This window comes from Mustelus asterias, chromosome 27 (genome assembly GCF_964213995.1).
Source record: "Mustelus asterias chromosome 27, sMusAst1.hap1.1, whole genome shotgun sequence".
Lineage (NCBI taxonomy): Eukaryota > Metazoa > Chordata > Chondrichthyes > Carcharhiniformes > Triakidae > Mustelus > Mustelus asterias.
The window spans coordinates 43,503,229-43,523,813 of record NC_135827.1 but is presented as its reverse complement, the minus strand read 5'-3'; the positions used below and the strand labels follow the sequence as shown (position 1 = coordinate 43,523,813).

At 45.6% G+C, this 20,585-nt stretch overlaps 1 protein-coding gene across 1 annotated transcript in view; it reads left to right on the top strand.

Annotated features, from left to right (window-relative positions):
• Positions 1–20,585, top strand: part of LOC144480013 (glutamate receptor ionotropic, kainate 4-like) — a 289,723-nt gene that overhangs the window by 70,072 nt on the left and 199,066 nt on the right. Inside the window, exon 5 of the mRNA XM_078199163.1 lies at positions 12,910–13,088. Within this exon, the coding sequence (XP_078055289.1) occupies positions 12,910–13,088 (179 nt within the window). The remainder of the gene's footprint in view (positions 1–12,909; positions 13,089–20,585) is intronic.

Sequence of the window (20,585 nt, the reverse complement as noted above, 5' to 3'; positions counted from 1 at the left end):
AAGCATTCGCAACAATCTTCAGCCAAAAGTGCCGAGTGGATGATCTATTGGCCTCCTCCGAAGATCCCTCGCATCACAGATTTTATACTTAGAACTTAGAACAGTACAGCACAGAACAGGCCCTTCGGCCCACGATGTTGTGCCGAGCTTTATCTGAAACCAAGATCAAGCTATCCCACTCCCTATCATCCTGGTGTGCTCCATGTGCCTATCCAATAACCGCTTAAATGTTCCTAAAGTGTCTGACTCCACTATCACTGCGGGCAGTCCATTCCACACCCCAACCACTCTCTGAGTAAAGAACCTACCTCGGACTTCCTTCCTATATCTCCCACCATGAATCCTATAGTTATGCCCCCTTGTAATAGCTCCATCCACCCGAGGAAATAGTCTTTGAACGTTCACTCTATCTATCCCCTTCATCATTTTATAAACCTCTATTAAGTCTCCCCTCAACCTCCTCCACTCCAGAGAGAACAGCCCTAGCTCCCTCAACCTTTCCTCATAAGACCTACCCTCCAAACCAGGCAGCATCCTGGTAAATCTCCTTTGCACTCTTTCCAGCGCTTCCACATCCTTCTTATAGTGAGGTGACCAGAACTGCACACGATATTCAAAATGTGGTCTCACCCAAGGTCCTGTACAGTTGCAGCATAACCCCATGGCTCTTAAACTCCAACCCCCTGTTAATAAAAGCTAACACACTATAGGCCTTCTTCACAGCTCTATCCACTTGAGTGGCAACCTTCAGAGATCTGTGGATATGGACCCCAAGATCTCTCTGTTCCTCCACAGTCTTCAGAACCCTACCTTTGACCCTGTAATCCACATTTAAATTAGTCCTACCAAAATGAATCACCTCACATTTATCAGGGTTAAACTCCATTTGCCATTTTTCAGCCCAGCTTTGCATCCGATCTATGTCTCTTTGTAGTCTACAACAGCCCTCCACCTCATCCACTACTCCACCAATCTTGGTGTCATCAGCAAATTTACTGATCCACCCTTCAGCTCCCTCCTCTAAGTCATTAATAAAAATCACAAAGAGCAGAGGACCAAGCACTGATCCCTGTGGCACTCCGCTAGCAACCTGCCTCCAGTCTGAGAATTTTCCATCCACCACCACCCTCTGTCTTCGATCAGATAGGCAGTTACCTATCCATTCGGCCAACTTTCCCTCCATCCCACACCTCCTCACTTTCATCATAAGCCGACCATGGGGGACCTTATCAAATGCCTTACTAAAATCCATGCATATGACATCAACTGCCCTACCTTCATCAACACACGTAGTTACCTCCTCAAAAAATTCTATCAAATTTGTGAGGCACGACTTGCCCTTCACGAATCCGTGCTGACTATCCCGGATTAATCCGCATCTTTCCAAATTGTCGTAAATCCCATCCCTAAGGACCTTTTCCATCAACTTACCAACCACCGAAGTAAGACTAACTGGCTTATAATTACCAGGGTCATTTCTATTCCCTTTCTTAAACAGAGGAACAATATTCGCCACTCTCCAGTCCTCTAGCACCATCCCCGTGGACAGTGAGGACCCAAAGACCAAAGCCAAAGGCTCTGCAATCTCATCCCTTGCCTTCCAAAGAATCCTAGGATATATTTCATCAGGCCCAAGGGACTTATCGACCTTCAGTTTATTCAAAACTGCTCGTACATCCTCTCTCCGAATATCAACTTCCTCCAGCCTATTAGTCTGTAACACCTTCTCTTCCTCAAAAACATGGCCCCTCTCCTTGGCGAACACTGAAGAAAAGTATTCATTCATCACCTCGCCTATCTCTACTGACTCCATACACAAGTTCCCACTACTGTCCTTGACCAGCCCTAACCTCACCCTGGTCATTCTTTTATTCCTCACATAAGAGTAAAAAGCCTTGGGGTTTTCCTTGATCCGATCCGCCAAGGACTTCTCATGTCCCCTCCTAGCTCTCCTAAGCCCCTTTTTCAGCTCATTCCCTTGCTAACTTGTAACCCTCAATCGAGCCATCTGAACCTTGTTTCCTCATCCCTACATAAGCTTCCTTCTTCCTTTTTACAAGACATTCCACCTCTTTCGTGAACCATGGTTCCCTCACTCGGCCATTTCCTCCCTGCCTGACAGGGACATACCTATCAAGGACACCCAGTATTTGTTCCTTGAAAAAGTTCCACTTTTCATTAGTGCCTTTCCCTGACAGTTTCTGTTCCCATCTTCTGCCCCCTAATTCTTGCCTAATCGCATCATAATTACCTCTCCCCCAATTATAAACCTTGCCCTGCCTTACGGCCCTGTCCCTCTCCATTGCAATGACAAAAGACACCGAATTGTGGTCACTATCTCCAAAGTGCTCTCCCACAACCAAATCTAACACTTGGCCCGGTTCATTTCCCAGCACCAAATCCAATGTGGCCTCCCTTCTTGTCGGCCTATCCACATATTGTGTCAGGAAAGCCTCCTGCACACACTGCACAAAAACTGCCCCATCCGAACTATTCGACCTACAAAGGTTCCAATCAATATTTGGAAAGTTAAAGTCCCCCATGACAACTACCCTGTGACCCTCACACCTATCCATAATCTGCTTAGCAATTTCTTCCTCCACATCTCTATTACTATTTGGGGGCCTATAGTAAACTCCTAACAACGTGACCGCTCCTTTCCTATTTCTAACCTCAGCCCATATTACCTCAGTGTGCAGATCCCCCTCGAAGTGTCTTTCCGCAGCCGTTAAACTATCCTTGATTAACAATGCTACTCCTCCACCTCTTTTACCAGCTTCCCTACACTTACTGAAACATCTATACCCCGGAACGTCCAACAACCATTCCTGTCCTTGTTCTACCCATGTCTCCGTAATGGCCACAACATCGTAGTCCCAAGTACCAATCCACGTCCTAAGTTCATCTACCTTGTCCCGGATGCTCCTTGCATTGAAGTAGACACACTTCAACCCACCTTCCTGTCTACTGGTACCCACCTTTGACCTTGATACCTTCCCCAATACCTCACTACCCTCAACACTGACTTCCGACACAGATATCAGTCTAAAGCCAATTCGATTCACTCGATGTCAATAGTCACTCCCATCAGCACAATGATTGGGCTCAATTAATGATTAATATGAATGATTTGGAAGCGAGAACTGAATGTAATATCTCCAAATTTGCAGATGATACAAAGTTGGGTGGGAGGGTGAGCTGTGAGGAGGATGCAGAGATGCTTCAGCGTGATTTGGACAGGCTGAGTGTATGGGAACCTGCATGCCAGATGCAGTGTAATTTGGATAAACGTGAGGTTATCCACTTTGATAGCAATAATAGGAAGACAGATTATTTCTTGAATGGGTGTAAATTGAGAGAGGTGGCTACTCAACGAGACCTTGGGTTCCCATGCATCAGTCCCTGAAAATAAGCGCAAAGGGTCATCTGGACTCAAAACATCAGCTCTTTTCTCTCCTTACAGATGCTGCCAGACCTGCTGAGATTTTCCAGCATTTTCTCTTTTGGTTTCAGATTCCAGCATCCGCAGTAATTCGCTTTTATTTGGCAAATGGTATGTTGGCCTTCATAGTGAGAGGATTTGAGTATAGGGATAGGAATGTTTTGCTACAATTGTATAGACCACATCTGGAATATTGTGTGCAGTTTTGGTGTCCTTACCTGAGGAAGGATGTCCTTGCTATAGAGGGAGTACAGTAAAGGTTTACCAGGCTGATTCCTGGAATGGCAGGTCTGTCATATGAGGAGAGACTAAGTCGGTTAGGATTATATTTACTGGAGTTTAGAAGAGTGAGAGGGGATCTCATACAAACTTAGAAAGTTCTAACAGGGTTAGACAGGGCAGATTCAGAAAGAATGATCCCAATGGTGGGGGAGTCCAGAACTAGGGTTCATAGTTTGAGGATAAGGAGCAAAGCTGTTGTGACCATTACGGAGACATGGTGAATGTGTGGAATTCACTAGCACAGAAAGTAGTTGAGGTCAAAACATTGTCTGATTTAATCGAGGGATTGAGTTTAGGAGTCGGGAGATAATGCTGCAGCTTTATAGGACCCTGGTTAGACCCCACTTGGAGTACTGCGCGCAGTTCTGGTCACCTCATTACAGGAAAGATGTTGAAGCCATTGAAAGGGTGCAGAGGAGATTTACAAGGATGTTGCCTGGATTGGGGGGCATGCCTTATGAGGATAGGTTGAGGGAGCTTGGTCTCTTCTCCCTGGAGAGACGAAGGATGAGAGGTGACCTGATAGAGGTTTACAAGATGTTGAGAGGTCTGGATAGGGTAGACTCTCAGAGGCTATTTCCAAGGGCTGAAATGGTTGCTACGAGAGGACACAGGTTTAAGGTGCTGGGGGGTAGGTACAGAGGAGATGTCAGGGGTAAGTTTTTCACTCAGAGGGTGGTGGGTGAGTGGAATCGGCTGACGTCGGTGGTGGTGGAGGCAAACTCGTTGGGGTCTTTTAAGAGACTTCTGGATGAGTACATGGGATTTAATGGGATTGAGGGCTATAGATAGGCCTAGAGGTAGGGATATGATCAGCGCAACTTGTGGGCCGAAGGGCCTGTTTGTGCTGTGGCTTTCTATGTTCTATGTTCTATATAGTTCTTGGGGCTAAAGGGATCGAGGGATATTGGGGGAAGGGGGATCAGGATATTTAATTTGGTCAAAATAAATGGCAGAGCAGGCTCGAAGGGCCAAATGGCCTACTCCTGCTTCTAGTTTCTCTGTTTCACCAAACTGGTAGCAATGTGATGGAGGAGGATTTCCTGGAATGTGTAAAGGACAGTTTTCTCAACCAATATGTTGTGGAACCAACTCGAGAGCAGGCCATCCTAGACTGGGTATTATGTAATGAGAGAGGTTTAATTAGCAACCTTGTGGTGCGAAATCCTTCGGGGAAGAGTGACCATAATATGGTAGAATTCATCATTAAGGTAGAGAGTGACACAGTTAAGTCTGAGACTAGGGTCCTGAATTTGAGGAAAGCTAACTTTGATGGTATGAGACATACATCGGCTAGGATAAGCTGGTAAAGGATACTTAAGAGGTTGACAGTGGATAGGCAATGGCAGACATTTAAAGAACACATGGATGAACTTCAACAACTGTACATCCCTGTCTGGTGTAAGAGTAAAACGGGGAAAGTGGCTCATCCATGGCTAACAGGGGAAGCACAGTAAGAAGTCTCACAACACCAGGTTAAAGTCCAACAGGTTTATTTGGTAGCAAATACCATAAGCTTTCGGAGCAGAGCTCCTTCGTCAGATGGAGTGGATATCTGTTCTCAAACAGATCCATCTGACGAAGGAGCTCTGCTCCGAAAGCTTATGGTATTTGCTACCAAATAAACCTGTTGGACTTTAACCTGGTGTTGTGAGACTTCTTACTGTGCTTACCCCAGTCCAACGCCGGCATCTCCACATCATAACAGGGGAAATCAGGAATAGTGTTAAAGCCAAGAGGAGGCATATAAATTGGTCAGAAAAAGCAGCAAAACATAAAAACTGACTGCAAAAACTTCTATAGATACGTGAAGAGAAAAAGATTGATGAAGACAAATGAAGACTAAAGAAGTCAAATGTAGGTTCCTTAAAGTTAGAATCAGGTGAATTCATAACGGGCAACAAAGAGATGGCAGACCAGCTGAACAAATACTTTGGATCTGTCTTCACTAAGGAGGACGCAAATAACCTTCCAGAAATACTAGGGACAGAGGGTCTAGCATGAAGGAGGAACTGAAGGAAATCCTTATTAGTCAGGAAATTGTATTGGGGAAATTGCTGGGATTAAAACCCAATAGGACCCCAGGGCCTGATGCTCTGCATCCCAGAGTACTCAAGGAAGTGACCTTAGAAATAGTGGATGCATTGGTGATCATTTTCCAGCATTCTATAGACTCTAGAAGAGTTCCATTTGGAGGGGAGCTAATGTAACCCCACTTTTTAAAAAAGGAGGGAGAGAGAATGCAAGGAATTATAAACCGGTTAGCCTGACATCGGTGATGGGGAAAATGCTGGAGTCAATTATTAAGGATGTAATAACTGAGCATTTGGAAAGCAGTGACAGGATTGGTCCATGTCAGCATGGATTCACTAAAGGGAAATCGTGCTTGACAAATCTTCTGGAATTTTTTAAGGATGTGACCAGTAGAGTGGACAAGGGTGAACCAGTGGATGTCGTGTATCTGGATTTTAAAAGGCTTTTGACAAGGTCGCACACAAGAAATTAGTGAGCAAGGTTAAAGCTCATGGTATTGGGGGTAATGATGTGGATAGAGAACTGGGTGGCAGACAGGAAGCAGAGAGTGGGAATAAACGGGTCCTTTTCAGAGTGGCAGGCAATGACTAGTGGAGTACCGCAGGGTTCAGTGCTGGGACCCCAGCTATTCACAATATACATTAATGATTTGGACGAAGGAATTAAATGCAATATCTTCAAATTTGCAGATAACACTAAGCTAGGTGGCAGTGTGTGCTGTGAGGAGGATGCTAAGAGGCTGCAGGGTGATTTGGACAGGAAAGTGGGCAAATACTTGGCAAATGCAATATAATAAATGTGATAAATGTGAGATTATCCTCTTTGATGGCAAAACCAGGAAGGAAGATTATTATCTGAATGGTAGCAGTTTAGGAAAAGGGGAAGTGCAACACGACCTGGGTGTCATGGTGGAACAGTCGCTTAAGGTTGGCATGCAGGTACAGCAGGCGGTGAGGAGGTCGTGGTACATATTGGTACTAACGACATAGGCAGGAAGAGTGATGAGGTCCTGCAGCAGCAGTTTAGGGAGTTAGGTAGAAAGTTAAAAAGCAGGACCTCCAAGGTTGTAATCTCAGGATTACTCCCTGTGCCACGTGCTAGTGAGGCTAGGAATAGGAAGATAGTGCAGCTCAACACGTGGCTAAACAGCTGTGTAGGAGGGAGGGTTTCAGATATCTGGACCATTGGGTCCAGGGCTGATGGGACCTGTACAAGAAGGACGGGTTGCATCTAAACTGGAGGGGCACAAATATTCTGGCCGGGAGGTTTGCTAGTGTCACACGGGGAGGATTTAAACTAGTTTGGCAGGGGGGTGGGAACCAAAGCAAAGGTGAATTAGCTGAAGGGGAAGCAGAGAGTAGGGCCAGTAAGACTCAGAGAAAGAACAGGCAGGGTGGGATTGCTAATCAGAGAGGGTGTGGTGGACTGAAGTGCATTTGTTTCAATGCAAGAAGTGTAACAGGTAAAGCAGATGAATTTAGCGCTTGGATTGGTATTAGGAACTACTAGGAATTACAGAGACTTAGTTAAGGGAAGGACAGGATTGGCAGCTTAACATTCCAGGATACAGATGTTTCAGGTGGGATAGAGGGGGATGTAAAAGGAGTGGGGAGTTGCACTACTGGTTAAGGAGAATATCACAGCTGTACTCCAGGAGGACACCTCGGAGGGCTCATACAGCGAGGCAATATGGGTAGAGCTCAGGAATAGGAAAGGTGTAGTCACAATGTTGGGGGTTTACTATAGGCCACCCAACTGCCAGCGGGAGACAGAGGAACAGATATGTAGGCAGATTTTGGCAAAGTGTAAAAGTAACAGGGTTGTTGTGGTGGGAGATTTTAATTTCCCCTATATTGACTGGGACTCACTTAGTGCGAGGGGCGTGGATGGGGCAGAGTTTGTAAGGAGCATCCGGGGGCTTCTTGAAACAGTATGTAGATAGTCCAACTAGGGAAGGGGCCATACTGGACCTGGTATTGGGGAATGCGCCTGGCCAGGTGGTCGATGTTTCAGTAGGGGAGCAGTTCAGGAACAGTGACCACAATTCAGTAAGCTTTAAGATACTGATGGATAAAGATAAGTGTAGTCCTCAAGTTAAGGTGCTAAATTGGGGAAAGGCTAATTAGAACAATATTAGGCAGGAACTGAAGAATGTAGGTTGGGGGCAGATGTTTGAGGGCAAATCAACATCTGGCATTTGGGAAGCTTTCAAGTGTAAGTTGATAGGGATTCAGGACCGGCACATTCCTGTAAGGAGGAAGGATAAGTATGGCAAGTTTTGGGAACCTTGGATAACGAGAGATATTGAGAGCCTAGTCAAAGAGAAAAAGGAAACATTTGTCAAAGCAAGGAGGCTGGGAACACACGAAGCAAGTGTGTAATACAAGGAAAGTAGAAAGAAACTTAAGAAAGGAGTACGGAGGGCTAAAAGGGGTCATGAGAAAGCATTGGCCAGAAGGATTAAGGAAAATCCCAAGGCTTTTTATACATATATAAAGAGCAAGAGGGTAGCCAGGGAGAGGGTTGGCCCACTCAAGGACAAGGGAGGGAATCTATGTGTGGAGCCAGAGGAAATGGGCGAGGTATTAAATGAGTACTTTGCGTCAGTATTCACCAAAGAGAAGGACTTGGTGGATGATGAGTCTGGGAAAGGGTGTGTAGATAGTTTGAGTCATGTTGAGATCAAAAAGGAGGAGGTATTGGGGTTCTTGAGAAACATTAAGGTAGACAAGTCCCCAGGGCCTGATGGGATATACCCCAGAATACTGAGAGAGGCAAGGGAGGAAATTGCTGGGGCCTTGAAATAAATCTTTGTATCCTCACTGGCAACAGGGAAGGTCCCAGAGGATTGGCGAATAGCCAATGTTGTTCCTTTGTTTAAGAAGGGTAGCAAGAATAATCTAGGTAATTACAGGCCAGTGAGCCTGACATCAGTGGTAGGGAAATTATTGGAGAGGATTCTTCGAGACAGGCTTTATTCCCACTTGGAAATAAATGGACGTATTAGTGAGAGGCAACATGGTTTTGTGAAGGGGAGGTCGTGTCTCACGAACTTGATCGAGTTTTCCGAGGAAGTGACGAAGATGATTGATGAGGGTAGGGCAGTGGATGTTGTCTACATGGATGTCAGTAAGGCCTTTGACAAGGTCCCTCATGGCAGACTGGTGCAGAAGGTGATGTCGCATGGGATCAGAGGTGAGCTGGCAAGGTGGATACAAAATTGACTCGGTCAAAAAAGACAGAGGGTAGCAGTGGAAGGGTGCATTTCTGAATGGAGGACTGTGACAAGTGGTGTTCCTCAGGGATCAGTGCTGGGACCTTTGCTGTTTGTAATATATATAAATGATTTGGAGGAAAATGTAACTGGATTGATTAGTAAGTTTGCGGACGACACAAAGGTTAGTGGATTTGCGGATAGCGATGAGGACCATCAGAGGATACAGCAGGATATAGATCAGTTGGAGACTTGGGCGGAGAGATGGCAGATGGAGTTTAATCCGGACAAATGTGAGGTAATGCATTTTGGAAGTTCTAATACAGATAGGAAATATACAGTAAATGGCAGAACGCTTAAGATTATTGATAGGCAAAGGGATCTGGCTATACAGGTACACAGGTCACTGAAAATGGCAATGCAGGTGGAGAAGGTAGTCAAGAAGGCATGCTTGCCTTCATCGGCCGGGGTATTGAGTTTAAAAATTGGCAAGTCATGTTGCAGCTTTATAGAACCTTAGTTAGGCTGCACTTGGAATATAGTGTTCAATTCTGGTCGCCACACTGCCAGAAGGATGTGGAGGCTTTGGAGAGGGTACAGAAAAGATTTACCAAGATGTTGCCTGGTATGGAGGGCATTAGCTATGAGGAGAGGTTGGAGAAACTTGGTTTGTTCTCACTGGAGCGACGGAGGTTGAGGGGAGACCTGATAGAAGTCTACAAGATTATGAGAGGCATGGACAGAGTGGATAGTCAGAAGCTTTTTCCCAGGGTGGAAGGTCAATTACTAGGGGGCACAGGTTTAAGGTGCGAGGGACAAGGTTTAAAGGAGATGTACGAGGCAGATTTTTTACACAGTGAGTAGTGGGTGCCTGGAACTCGTTGCCGGGGGAGGTAGTGGAAGCGGATACGGTAGTGATTTTTAAGGGGCGTCTTGACAAGTACATGAATAGGATGGGAAAAGAGGGATATGGTCCCCGGAAGAGTAGAGGGTTTAGTTAAGTCAGGCAGCATGGTCGGTGCAGGCTTGGAGGGCTGAAGGGCCTGTTCCTGTGCTGTAACTTTCTTTGTTCTTTGAAAGCTAATGGCATGCTAGCCTTCTTAGCAAGCGGATTTGAGAATAGGAGTAGGGACATCTTGCTGCAGTTATACAGGGCCTTGGTGAGGCCACACCTTGAGTATTGTGTGCAGTTTTGGTCTCCTAGTCTGAGGAAGGACATTCTTGCTATTGAGGGAGTCCAGCGAAGGTTCATCAGACTGATTCCCGGAATGGCAGGACTGACATATGACGAAAGACTGGATCGACTGGACTTGTACTCACTGGCATTCAGAAGAATGAAAGGGGATCTCATAGAAACATATAAAATCCTGATGGGATTGGACAGGCTTGACGCGGGAAGAATATTCCCGATGTTGGGGAAGTCCAGAACTAGGAGTCACAGTTTAAGAATAAGGGGTAAGCCATTCAGGACTAAGATGAGGAAGAACTTCTTCACTCAGAGAGTTGTGAACCTGTGGAATTCTCTACTACAGAAAGCTGCTGGGGCCAGTTTGATAGATGTATTCAAGAGGGAGCTGGACTTGGCCCTTGTGGCTAAAGGGATCAAGGGGTATGGAGAGAAAGCAGGAGTGGGATACTGAAAGTGTATGATCAACCATGATTGATCATTGAATTGTGGTGCAGGCTCAAAGGGCCGAATGGCCTACTCCTGCACCTATTTTCTATGTTTCTATAACAAGAAGCAGCTGAAGGCACTGGATAGTGCAAAGGCTATGGGCCCTGACAATATTCCAGCAATAGTACGCAAGATTTATGCTCCAGAACTGCCATGCCCCTAGTCAAGTTGTTCCAGTACAGCCACAACGCTGCCATCTACCTGGCAATGTGGGAAATTGCCCAGGTGTGTCCTGCACACAAGAAGCAGGATTAATCCAACCCAGCCAATTACTGCCCCGTCAGACTACTCCCGATCATTAGTAAAGTAATGGAAGGGGTCATCAACAGTGCTATCAAGTGATACTTGCCTCGCAATAACCTACTCACTGATGCTCAGTCTGGATTCCGCTAAGGGCATTAATTTTCTGACCTCCTTGCAGCCTTGGTTCAAACATGGACAGCTGAGCTCAAGAGGTAAGGTAAGAACAACTTGCCTTGACTTTAAGGTAGCATTTGACCCAGTGTGGTAACAAGGAAGCCAGCAAAACTAGAGTCAATGGGGGAAAAACCTCTGGTGGTTGCAGTCATACCTGGCACAACGGACACAATGGCTACGGTGGTTGGAGGGCAATTGTCTCAGTTCCAGTACATCACTGCAAGAATTTCTTAGAGTAGTGTCCTGAGCCCAGCCACCTTCAGCTGCTTCAGCAATTACCTTCCTTCCAAGTCAGAAATGGGGATGTTTGCTGTTGATTGCACAATGTTCCATCAACATTAGCGACTCCTTAGATGCTGAAGCAATCCATTTCCAAATGTAGCAAGACATGGACAATATCTTGGCTGATAAATACCAAGTAATGTTCACGTCAGACAACTCCCAGACAATGACAATCTCCACTAAGAGAGAATCTAACCATCTCCCCTTGACATTCAATGGCATTACCATCACTGAATCCCTCATTATCAAGGTCCTGAGGGCTACCATTGACCTGAAACTGAATTGAATTAGCCATGTAAATACTATGGCTAAAGGAACAGGTTTACTTATTTATGGAATGTGTACACCACTAGCAGGGCCAGCACTTATTGCCCATCCCTAATTGTCCTTGATCTGAGTGAGTAACTCAAACCCTGACTCCCCAAGGTCTGTCCGGCATCAATAAGGCACACTTCATAAGTGAGATCACAGAATTGTTATGTGTAGAAGGAGGCCATTTGGCCCATTGTGTCTGCACCAGCTCACCGAACAAGCGTCATGACTTAATGTCATTTCCCTGCCTTTTCCCCATACCCCTGTCTCTATTCACATAATCATCCAATGCCCTCTTGAATGTCTCAATTGAACCTGTCTCCACCATACTTCCAGACAGTGGATTCCAGACCCAAAACACTTGTTGTGTGAAAATACTTTTTTCACATCGTATTTGCTGCTTTTGCAAATCATTTGAAATCTGTGCCCTCTCGTTCTTGATCTTTTTTACGAGCAGGAACAGTCTTTCTCTATCTACTCTGTCCAAGCCTCTCATGATTTTGAACATCTCTATCAAATCTCCTCATAGCCTTCCTCTCTTCAAAGAGAACAGTCACCAAACCTCTAATCTTGAGAACGAGAGAAGACTAGAAGATTATGGCCAGCGCCTCTACAATTTCCATTCTCACTTCCTTCAATATCTTTGGGTGAATCTCCTCTGGTCCCGGTGCATTGTCAACTTGCAGTACCGACAGTCTATTCAATACTTCCTCCTTATCAATTTTGAACACTTCTAGGAACAGAGTTTCCTCATCTGTCCTGAGTATCATCTCCATCCTTGGTAAGGTAGTAGGAATACTCTCTACTTGCCTGGATGAGTGCAACTCCAACAACACTGAAGAAGTTCAATATTATCCCGGACAAACCAGCCCTCTTCATTGTCACCTCTTCCAACATTCACTCCCTCCACCACTGACACAAAGTTGCAGCGGAATGTACCATCTCCAAGATGAACTATTAGTCAAACCCCTCATCCCAACAACCAGTCTGGTACATCTCCTCTACACCTCCTTATGGAACCTCACATCCTTCCTAAAGTGTGGTGAATATAATTGGTTGCAATACTCTAGTTGTCTAACCAGAGCTTTATACAGATTAGGCATAACACTTGGTTTATATTTTACTAAAATCTTGCAGATAACACTTATTTCCAAGAATCTCAGAAAGAGAGTCCATTCTGATATATTTTAGATGTAGCTCTGTATGTTGATTTATTCTGAAAAAAAATCTCATTCCCTAATTTTGCTGCAGGCCTTTTGAATTTGGAGAAACTATTGCGCCAGTTTCTCATTTCCAAGGACACTTTGTCAGTCCGAATGTTGGATCAAAGTCAGGACTCAACGCCAATCCTGAAGGAAATTCGAGATGACAAAATTGCAACAATTATTATTGATGCCAGCATTTCAGTGTCACAGTCCATCCTTCACAAGGTATGTTTTGTCTTAAATAAATTAACAAAGAATCACAGAATCACACAGTGCAGAAGAGGCACCGACACATTAGAAACACCTGATCTATCAACCTAATTTCATTTACCAACACTTGGCCCATAGCCTTGAATGTTATGATGTGCCAAGTGCTCATCCAGATACTTTTTAAAGGATGTGAGGCAACCCGCCTCCACCATCCTCCCAGGCAGTGCATTCCAGACCATCACCACCCTCTGGGTAAAAAGGTTTCTCCTCACATTCCCCCTAAACCTCCTGCCCCTCACCTTGAACCTATGTCCCCTCGTAACTGACCCTTCAACTAAGGGGAACAGTTGCTCCTTATCCACCCTGTCCATGTCCCTCATAATCTTGTACACCTCAATCAGGTCGCGGCTCAGTCTTCTCTGCTCCAACAAAAACAGCTCAAGCCTATCCAACCTCTCTTCATTACTTAAATGATCCATCCCAGGCAGCATCCTGCTGAATCTCCTCTGCACCCCCTCCAGTGCAATCACATCCTTCCTATAATGTGGCCACCAGAACTGCACACAGTATTCTAGCCGCACCAAAGTTCTTTACAACTCCAACGTGACTTCCCTGCTTTTGTAATCTAAGCCTCGATTGATAAAGGCAAGTGTCCCATATGCCTTTTTCACCACCCTACTGACATGCCGTTCTGCTTTCAGAGATCTGTGGACATACTCCAAGGTCCCTTTGTTCCACAGAACTTCCTAGTGTCCTACCGTTCATTGAATACTTCCTTGTCAAATTACTCCTGCCAAGGTGGATCGCCTCACATTTCTCAGCGTGAAATTCCATCTGCCACTTATCCGCCCATTTCACCATTCCGCCTATATCTTCTTGTAGCCCAAGACACTCCACCTCACTGTTAACCATCCGTCCAATCTTTGTGTCATCCACAAACTTACTAATCCTATTCCCCACATAGTCATCAATGTCATTTATATAAATGACGAATAATAGGGGGCCCAACACAGATCCCTGTGGTACGCCACTGGACACTGGCTTCCAAGTCACTAAAGCTGTTCAACAAAGTTAGCATGTCAACAAGCTGAGGCAAGCAAGTTTCTAACCTGTTACTACTTCAGTAAAAAGATGCTTGATAATTACTCTTTCTGTCTAAGTTGCACTCAACAATGTCATCTCTCAAAATTTAACATACTTTTCGGAACTTATTAAATCTGTTGAAGAAGAATACTAAATGTGATATGTGCAGCTTTTAATGACAATTCAATGAATAAATTCCTTGTTGCATGTCTAAGCTATATTCAGAAATTATCTCAAGCTCTTCCCTGAAGATTAGGGCCATGTGAAGCTTGCTCCCTTTGGAATGGTGAATGACTTTCTGTAATATAGAACCTTAGAAAAGTTACAACATAGAAGGAGGCCATTCAGCCCATCTTGTCTATGCCAGCCCAAGGACACACCAGTGCCCTTTCTAATCCCAATAATTCTAATTCCTTCGAATAGCCCTGTAGCTTACAGCACTTAAGGTGCAGATCCAGGTACTTTTTAAAAGAGTTTAGGGTCTCTGCCTCCACCACCGACTCAGGCAGGGAATTCCAGACACTCACCACCCTCTGCGTAAAGAAGTTCTTCCTCATGTCCCCTCTTCACCTTCTGCAATATATCTTCAATCAATGTCACATGGTTCTATAGTTCTCCGACAAGGGAAACAATTCTATCCTGCCTACTCTATCTCTACGTGACAGTTTATCCTATCTCTCAGGACTGATTCTACTAACGTAAGACTGATGTAAGACGAACTGGCCTGGAATTGTTTGGTATTTCCTTCGATCCCTTTTTAAACAATGAACCTACGTTTGTATTTCTCCAGTCCTCCGGTACCTCCTCTGTATCTAATGAAGATTGGAAAATCATCCTCAGATCACCCTCCGCGATCTCCTTCAGCAGCCTTGGAAACAATCCATCTGACCCTAGCGACTTATCAACTTTCAAAGATTCCAACCCTTTGAGTCCATCCTCTCTCTTTATGATTCTCCTGTCCAATATCTCACAGTGTTCCTGCTGGAACACTAAATCTGCATCATCCCTTTCCTTTGTAAACACAGAGACAAAATATTCATTTAAAGCCCTTCCCATATCCTCTACATCGACACACAAGTTTCCTCCTTCATCTCTGATAGGTCACACCTTTTCTTTAACTAAACGTTTACCATTAATATGTTGATAAAACATCATAGAATCATAGAATCTCTACAGTGCAGGAGGAGGCCATTCGGTCCATCGAGTCTGCACTGACCACAGTCCCACCCACGCCCTATCCCCATCACCCCACGTATTTACTCTGCTAATCCCATGAACACTATGGGGCATTTTAGAATGACCAATCCACCTAACCAGTACGCTGTTCGGACTGTGGGAGGAAACCGGAGCACCAGGAGCAAACCCATGCAGACACGGGGAGAATGTGCAGCCTCTGCATAGACAGTGACCCAAGCCGGGTCCCTGGCGCTGTGAGGCAGCAGTGCTAACCACTGTGCCACTTGAATTGTGGAGTCTGTCTTAAATGTACATCCAATAAGGGAAACACCTGCTGCAGTTGGCAGGTCATCAAACAATGAGTGTTGTCTCCATCAAGTCCTATGCTTCCCTTGCTCACTTTCCCTCTTTCTTGACCAAGACAATATAAGAACATAAGAAGAACATAAGAAATAGGAGCAGGAGTAGGCTATCTGGCCCCTCGAGCCTGTCCCGCCATTCAACAAGATCATGGCTGATCTGAAGCGAATCAGTTCCACTTATCCGCCTGCTCCCCATATCTCCTAATTCCCTTATCGATCAGAAAACTATCTACCCGTGATTTAAACATATTCAACAAGGAAGCCTCCACCACTTCAATGGGCAGAGAATTCCAGAGATTCACTACCCTCTGAGAGAAGAAGTTCCCCCTCAACTCTGTTCTGAACTGCCCCCCCCTTATTTTGAGGCTGTGCCCTCTAGTTCTGGTTTCCCTTCTAAGTGGAAAGAATCTCTCCACCTCTACCCTATCCAGCCCCTTCATTATCTTATATGTCTCTATAAGATCACCCCTCATCCTTCTAAACTCCAACGAGTACAGACCCAATCTGTTTAATCTCTCCTCATAAGCTACACCCCTCATCTCCGGTATCAACCTGGTGAACCTTCTCTGCACTCCCTCCAAGGCCAATATATCCTTTCGCAAATAAGGGGACCAAAACTGCACACAGTACTCCAGTTGCGGCCCCACCAGTGCCTTGTACAGTTGCAGCAAGACCTCCCTGCTTTTATATTCTATCCCCCTTGCGATAAAGGCCAACATTCCATTCGCCTTCTTGATCACCTGCTGCACCTGCAGACTGAGTTTTTGGGATTCGTGCACAAGGAAATCCAGGTCCCTCTGCACAGTCGCACGATGTAATTTTTCTCCATTTAAATAATATTCCAATTTACTATTATTTCTTCCAAAGTGGATAACCTCACATTTGCTAACGTTATATTCCATCTGCCAGATCCTCGCCCACTCGCTCAGCCTATCCAAATCTCTCTGCAGACTTTCCGCGTCCTCCACGCAATTCGCTTTCCCACTCACCTTCGTGTCATCAGCAAACTTGAATACCCTAGATTCAGTCCCCTCCTCCAGATCATCTATGTAAATGGTAAACAATTGAGGCCCCAGCACCGATCCCTGCGGCACGCCACTGGTCACCAACTGCCAACCAGAAAAGCACCCATTTATTCCAACTCTCTGCTTCCTGTTAGATAGCCAATCCCCAATCCACGCCAACACCTTACCCCTAACTCCGTGTACCCCAATCTTCTGCAGCAACCTTTTGTGAGGCACCTTATCGAACGCCTTCTGGAAACCTAAAAACACCACATCCACCGGTTCCCCTCTGTCAACCGCACTAGTGACATCTTCATAAAAGTCCAGTAGATTCGTCAAACACGACTTTCCCTTCATGAATCCATGCTGCGTCTGCTTGATCGAACCATTCTTATTCAGGTGCTCTGTTATTTCCTCTTTAATAATGGACTCTAGCATCTTCCCAACTACGGACGTTAAGCTAACCGGCCTGTAGTTACCCGCCTTTTGTCTACTTCCTTTTTTAAACAGCGGTGTAACAGTAGCTGTTTTCCAGTCAGCCGGCACTACCCCAGAGTCCAGCGAATTTTGATAAATTACTACTAACGCATCTGCTATTACCTCAGCCATTTCTTTCAGTACCCTGGGATGCATTCCATCCGGGCCCGGGGACTTGTCTACCTTCAGTCCTATTAGTCTACCAAGCACCACCTCCTTAGTAACAGTAATTGTATTAAGGACCTCCCCTCCCACCAACTCTCGATCTCTAATACTCGGCAAACTATTTGTGTGTTCCACCGTGAAGACCGACACAAAGAACTTATTTAAAGTCTCAGCTATTTCCTCGTTTTCCACTATTAAATCCCCCCTCTCATCTTCCAAGGGTCCAACATTCACTCTAGCCACTCTATTCCTTTTTATATACTTGTAAAAACTTTTACTATCATTTTTTATATTTTGAGCTAGTTTAGTTTCATAATCTATCTTTCCTTTCTTAATCACTTTCTTAGTCGTTCTTTGTTTTTCTTTAAAGCTTTCCCAATCCACTAATTCTCCACTATTTTTGGTCACTCTGTACGCATCTGATTTTATTTTAATACTCTCCTTTATTTCCTTCGTTATCCACGTCCGGTTATCCTTTTTCTTACAGTCCTTCTTTATCACCGGAATATATTTTTGCTGAGTACTTAAAAAAATCTCCTTAAAAATCCCCCACTGTTCCTCAGCTATCCTACCTACCAGTCTGCTCGCCCAGTCTACATTAGCCAATTCCACCCTCATCCTATCGTACTCCCCTCTGTTCAAGCAGAGGACACTGGTTTGGGACCCTACTTTCTCACCCTCCATCTGTATCAGAAATTCCACCATATTATGATCACTCATCCCAAGAGGATCCTTCACAAGAAGATCCTTAATCCTACCTGTCTCATTGCACAGAACCAGATCCAAGATAGCTCGCTCTCTCGTAGGTTCTGTAACATACTGTTCAATGAAACAATCCCGACAGCATTCCAAGAACTCTTCCTCAAGCCCTCCACGTCCAATTTGAGTCGACCAATCAATATGTAGGTTAAAATTCCCCATGGTTATTGCCGTTCCCCTTTTGCACGCATCCATTGTTTATAGCCCTCCCCACCTCTAGGTTATTATTTGGGGGCCTATAGACCACGCCTACCAGTGTCTTTCTCCCCCTACTATTCCTTATCTCCACCCACAACGATTCCACGTTTTGCTCCTTCGAGCCTATGTCGTCTCTCACTACCGTCCTGATATTATCCTTTATTAACAAAGCTACCCCACCTCCTTTTTCTACCTGTCTATCCTTCCTAAATGCCTGATAACCCTGTATATTCAGTTCCCAGTCCCGGTCACCCTGCAACCACGTTTCTGTGATGGACACTAGATCATATTCATTTGTATGGATTTGTGCCATCAACTCATTTACTTTGTTTCGAATGCTTCGTGCATTCAGGCAAAGTGTCTTTATGCCAGCCCTTATCTGGACCCGGTTTGTTGAAGCGCTACTAACATCTCCCAAGCCCTCTCCTCCTTTAGCTAGTTGTTTATTCACTATACTCCTGGCATTAGAGTAGACACTCTCAATCCTATGGTCTGACCTCTCCCCTTCTCTGTTCCCAGTCCACCTGCCCTCTTGCACTGCCTATAACCCTTCTCTGTTTGCGAGCTACCTTCCTCACTCTCAGTCATGTCGCTTTGATCCCCTCCCCCCAACTTATCTAGTTTAAACTCTCCCCAGTAGCCTTAGCCAACCTTCCTGCCAGGATAGTGGTCCCCCTGGGATTCAAGTGCCACCCGTTTTTAGTATACAGGTCACACCTGCCCCTAAAGAGGTCCCAATGGTCCAGGAACCTGAATCCCTGCCCCCTGCACCATTCCCTCAGCCACACATTCATCCTCCACCTCACTCCATTCCTTTCCTCACCTTCCCGTGGCACAGGCAGCAATCCTGAGATTACTACCTTTGCTTTCCTCCTTCTCAGCTGTCTCCCTAATTCCCTATACTCTTTTTTCATGTTCCCTTCCCCCTTCTTACCCACATCAGCGGTACCAATATGTACCGCTACCTCCGGCTCCTCTCCCTCCCACCTCAGGATTTCTGGGACTCGCCCAGCGACATCCTGGATCCCAGCCCCAGGGAGGCAGACCACCATGCGAGACTCCCGCCTGCCTCCGCAAAATCGCCTGTCCGCCCCCCTAACTGTCGAGTCCCCGATTAATACCGCCTTCCTCCTCCTTTCCTTAGCCCTCTGAGTTACAGGGCCGGACTCCACCCCGGAGACACGGCCACTGCTGCTTCCCCCAGATGGGCTGTCCCCCCCAACAGTACTCAGACAGGAGTACTTGTTATGTAGGGGCACTTCCACCGGGGTGCTCTCAATCACCCGTGTTTTACCCTTCCTGGCTGTCACCCACTTGGCCTCCTCCCGAGGCCCTGGCGTGACCACCTGATGATAGCTCTTGTCTATCACCTCCTCATTCTCCCTCACCTGCCTAAGATCGTCAAGTTGCAGTTCCAGCTCCCTAACACGGGCCCTCAGGAACCGCAGCTCGACACACCCCTCACAGATGTGGATGTCCGGGAGGCCAGGTGCCTCCAGGACCTCCCACATACTGCACTGCGAGCACCACACTGGCTTTACACTCATATTTCACCCTTTCTTCCGAGGTACACAGAGAAAAGTAAATTATAAATAAATTTAAAAAAAGAAGAAACTCACCCCTGCTCGCCCTTTCTGCCTAAGCCCGATGAGCCAAAGCCCCTCAGTTCTCACTCAGCTCCCTCTCACTCCGCTGCCCGCTCCCAACGCTGCCCGTTAGATAGTGGGGCCTGCTTTTTAAACCTCCCGTGCACTAAAAAAAACTCAAAAGACCCTTCCCAGTAAACCCCGCGGCCACTGCCGGTTTCGCGCCAAAATTTTAAAATAATTAAATAAATAACTAACACCTGCAAAAAAGTACTTTAAGTTCAATCTTACCCCAAAAATCCTGTCACCAGTCACACCTCTGCCTTTCTCCAAAGCAACAAAGAGGACTATCCCCCCAACTAACTGACTTTTATATAACTTTTGACCCTTCCTAGTAAACCCCCACGGCCACTGCCGGTTTCGCGCCAAAATTTAAAAATAATTAAATAAATAACTAACACCCGCGAAAAAGTACTTTAAATTCAATCTTACCCCAAAAATCCTGTCACCAGTCACACCTCTCCCTTTCTCCAAAGCAACATGATTGAATGGCGGAGCAGACTCGATGGGCCGAGTGGCCTAATTCTGCTCCTATGTTTTATGGTCTTAAGATGTCCCTGTTGTTGTCCCTCCATTCTCCCCTTTGGGTTTTCTCTAACTTTTCTTGCTAATCTTTTTTCATGCCCTCGCTTTGATTTCCTT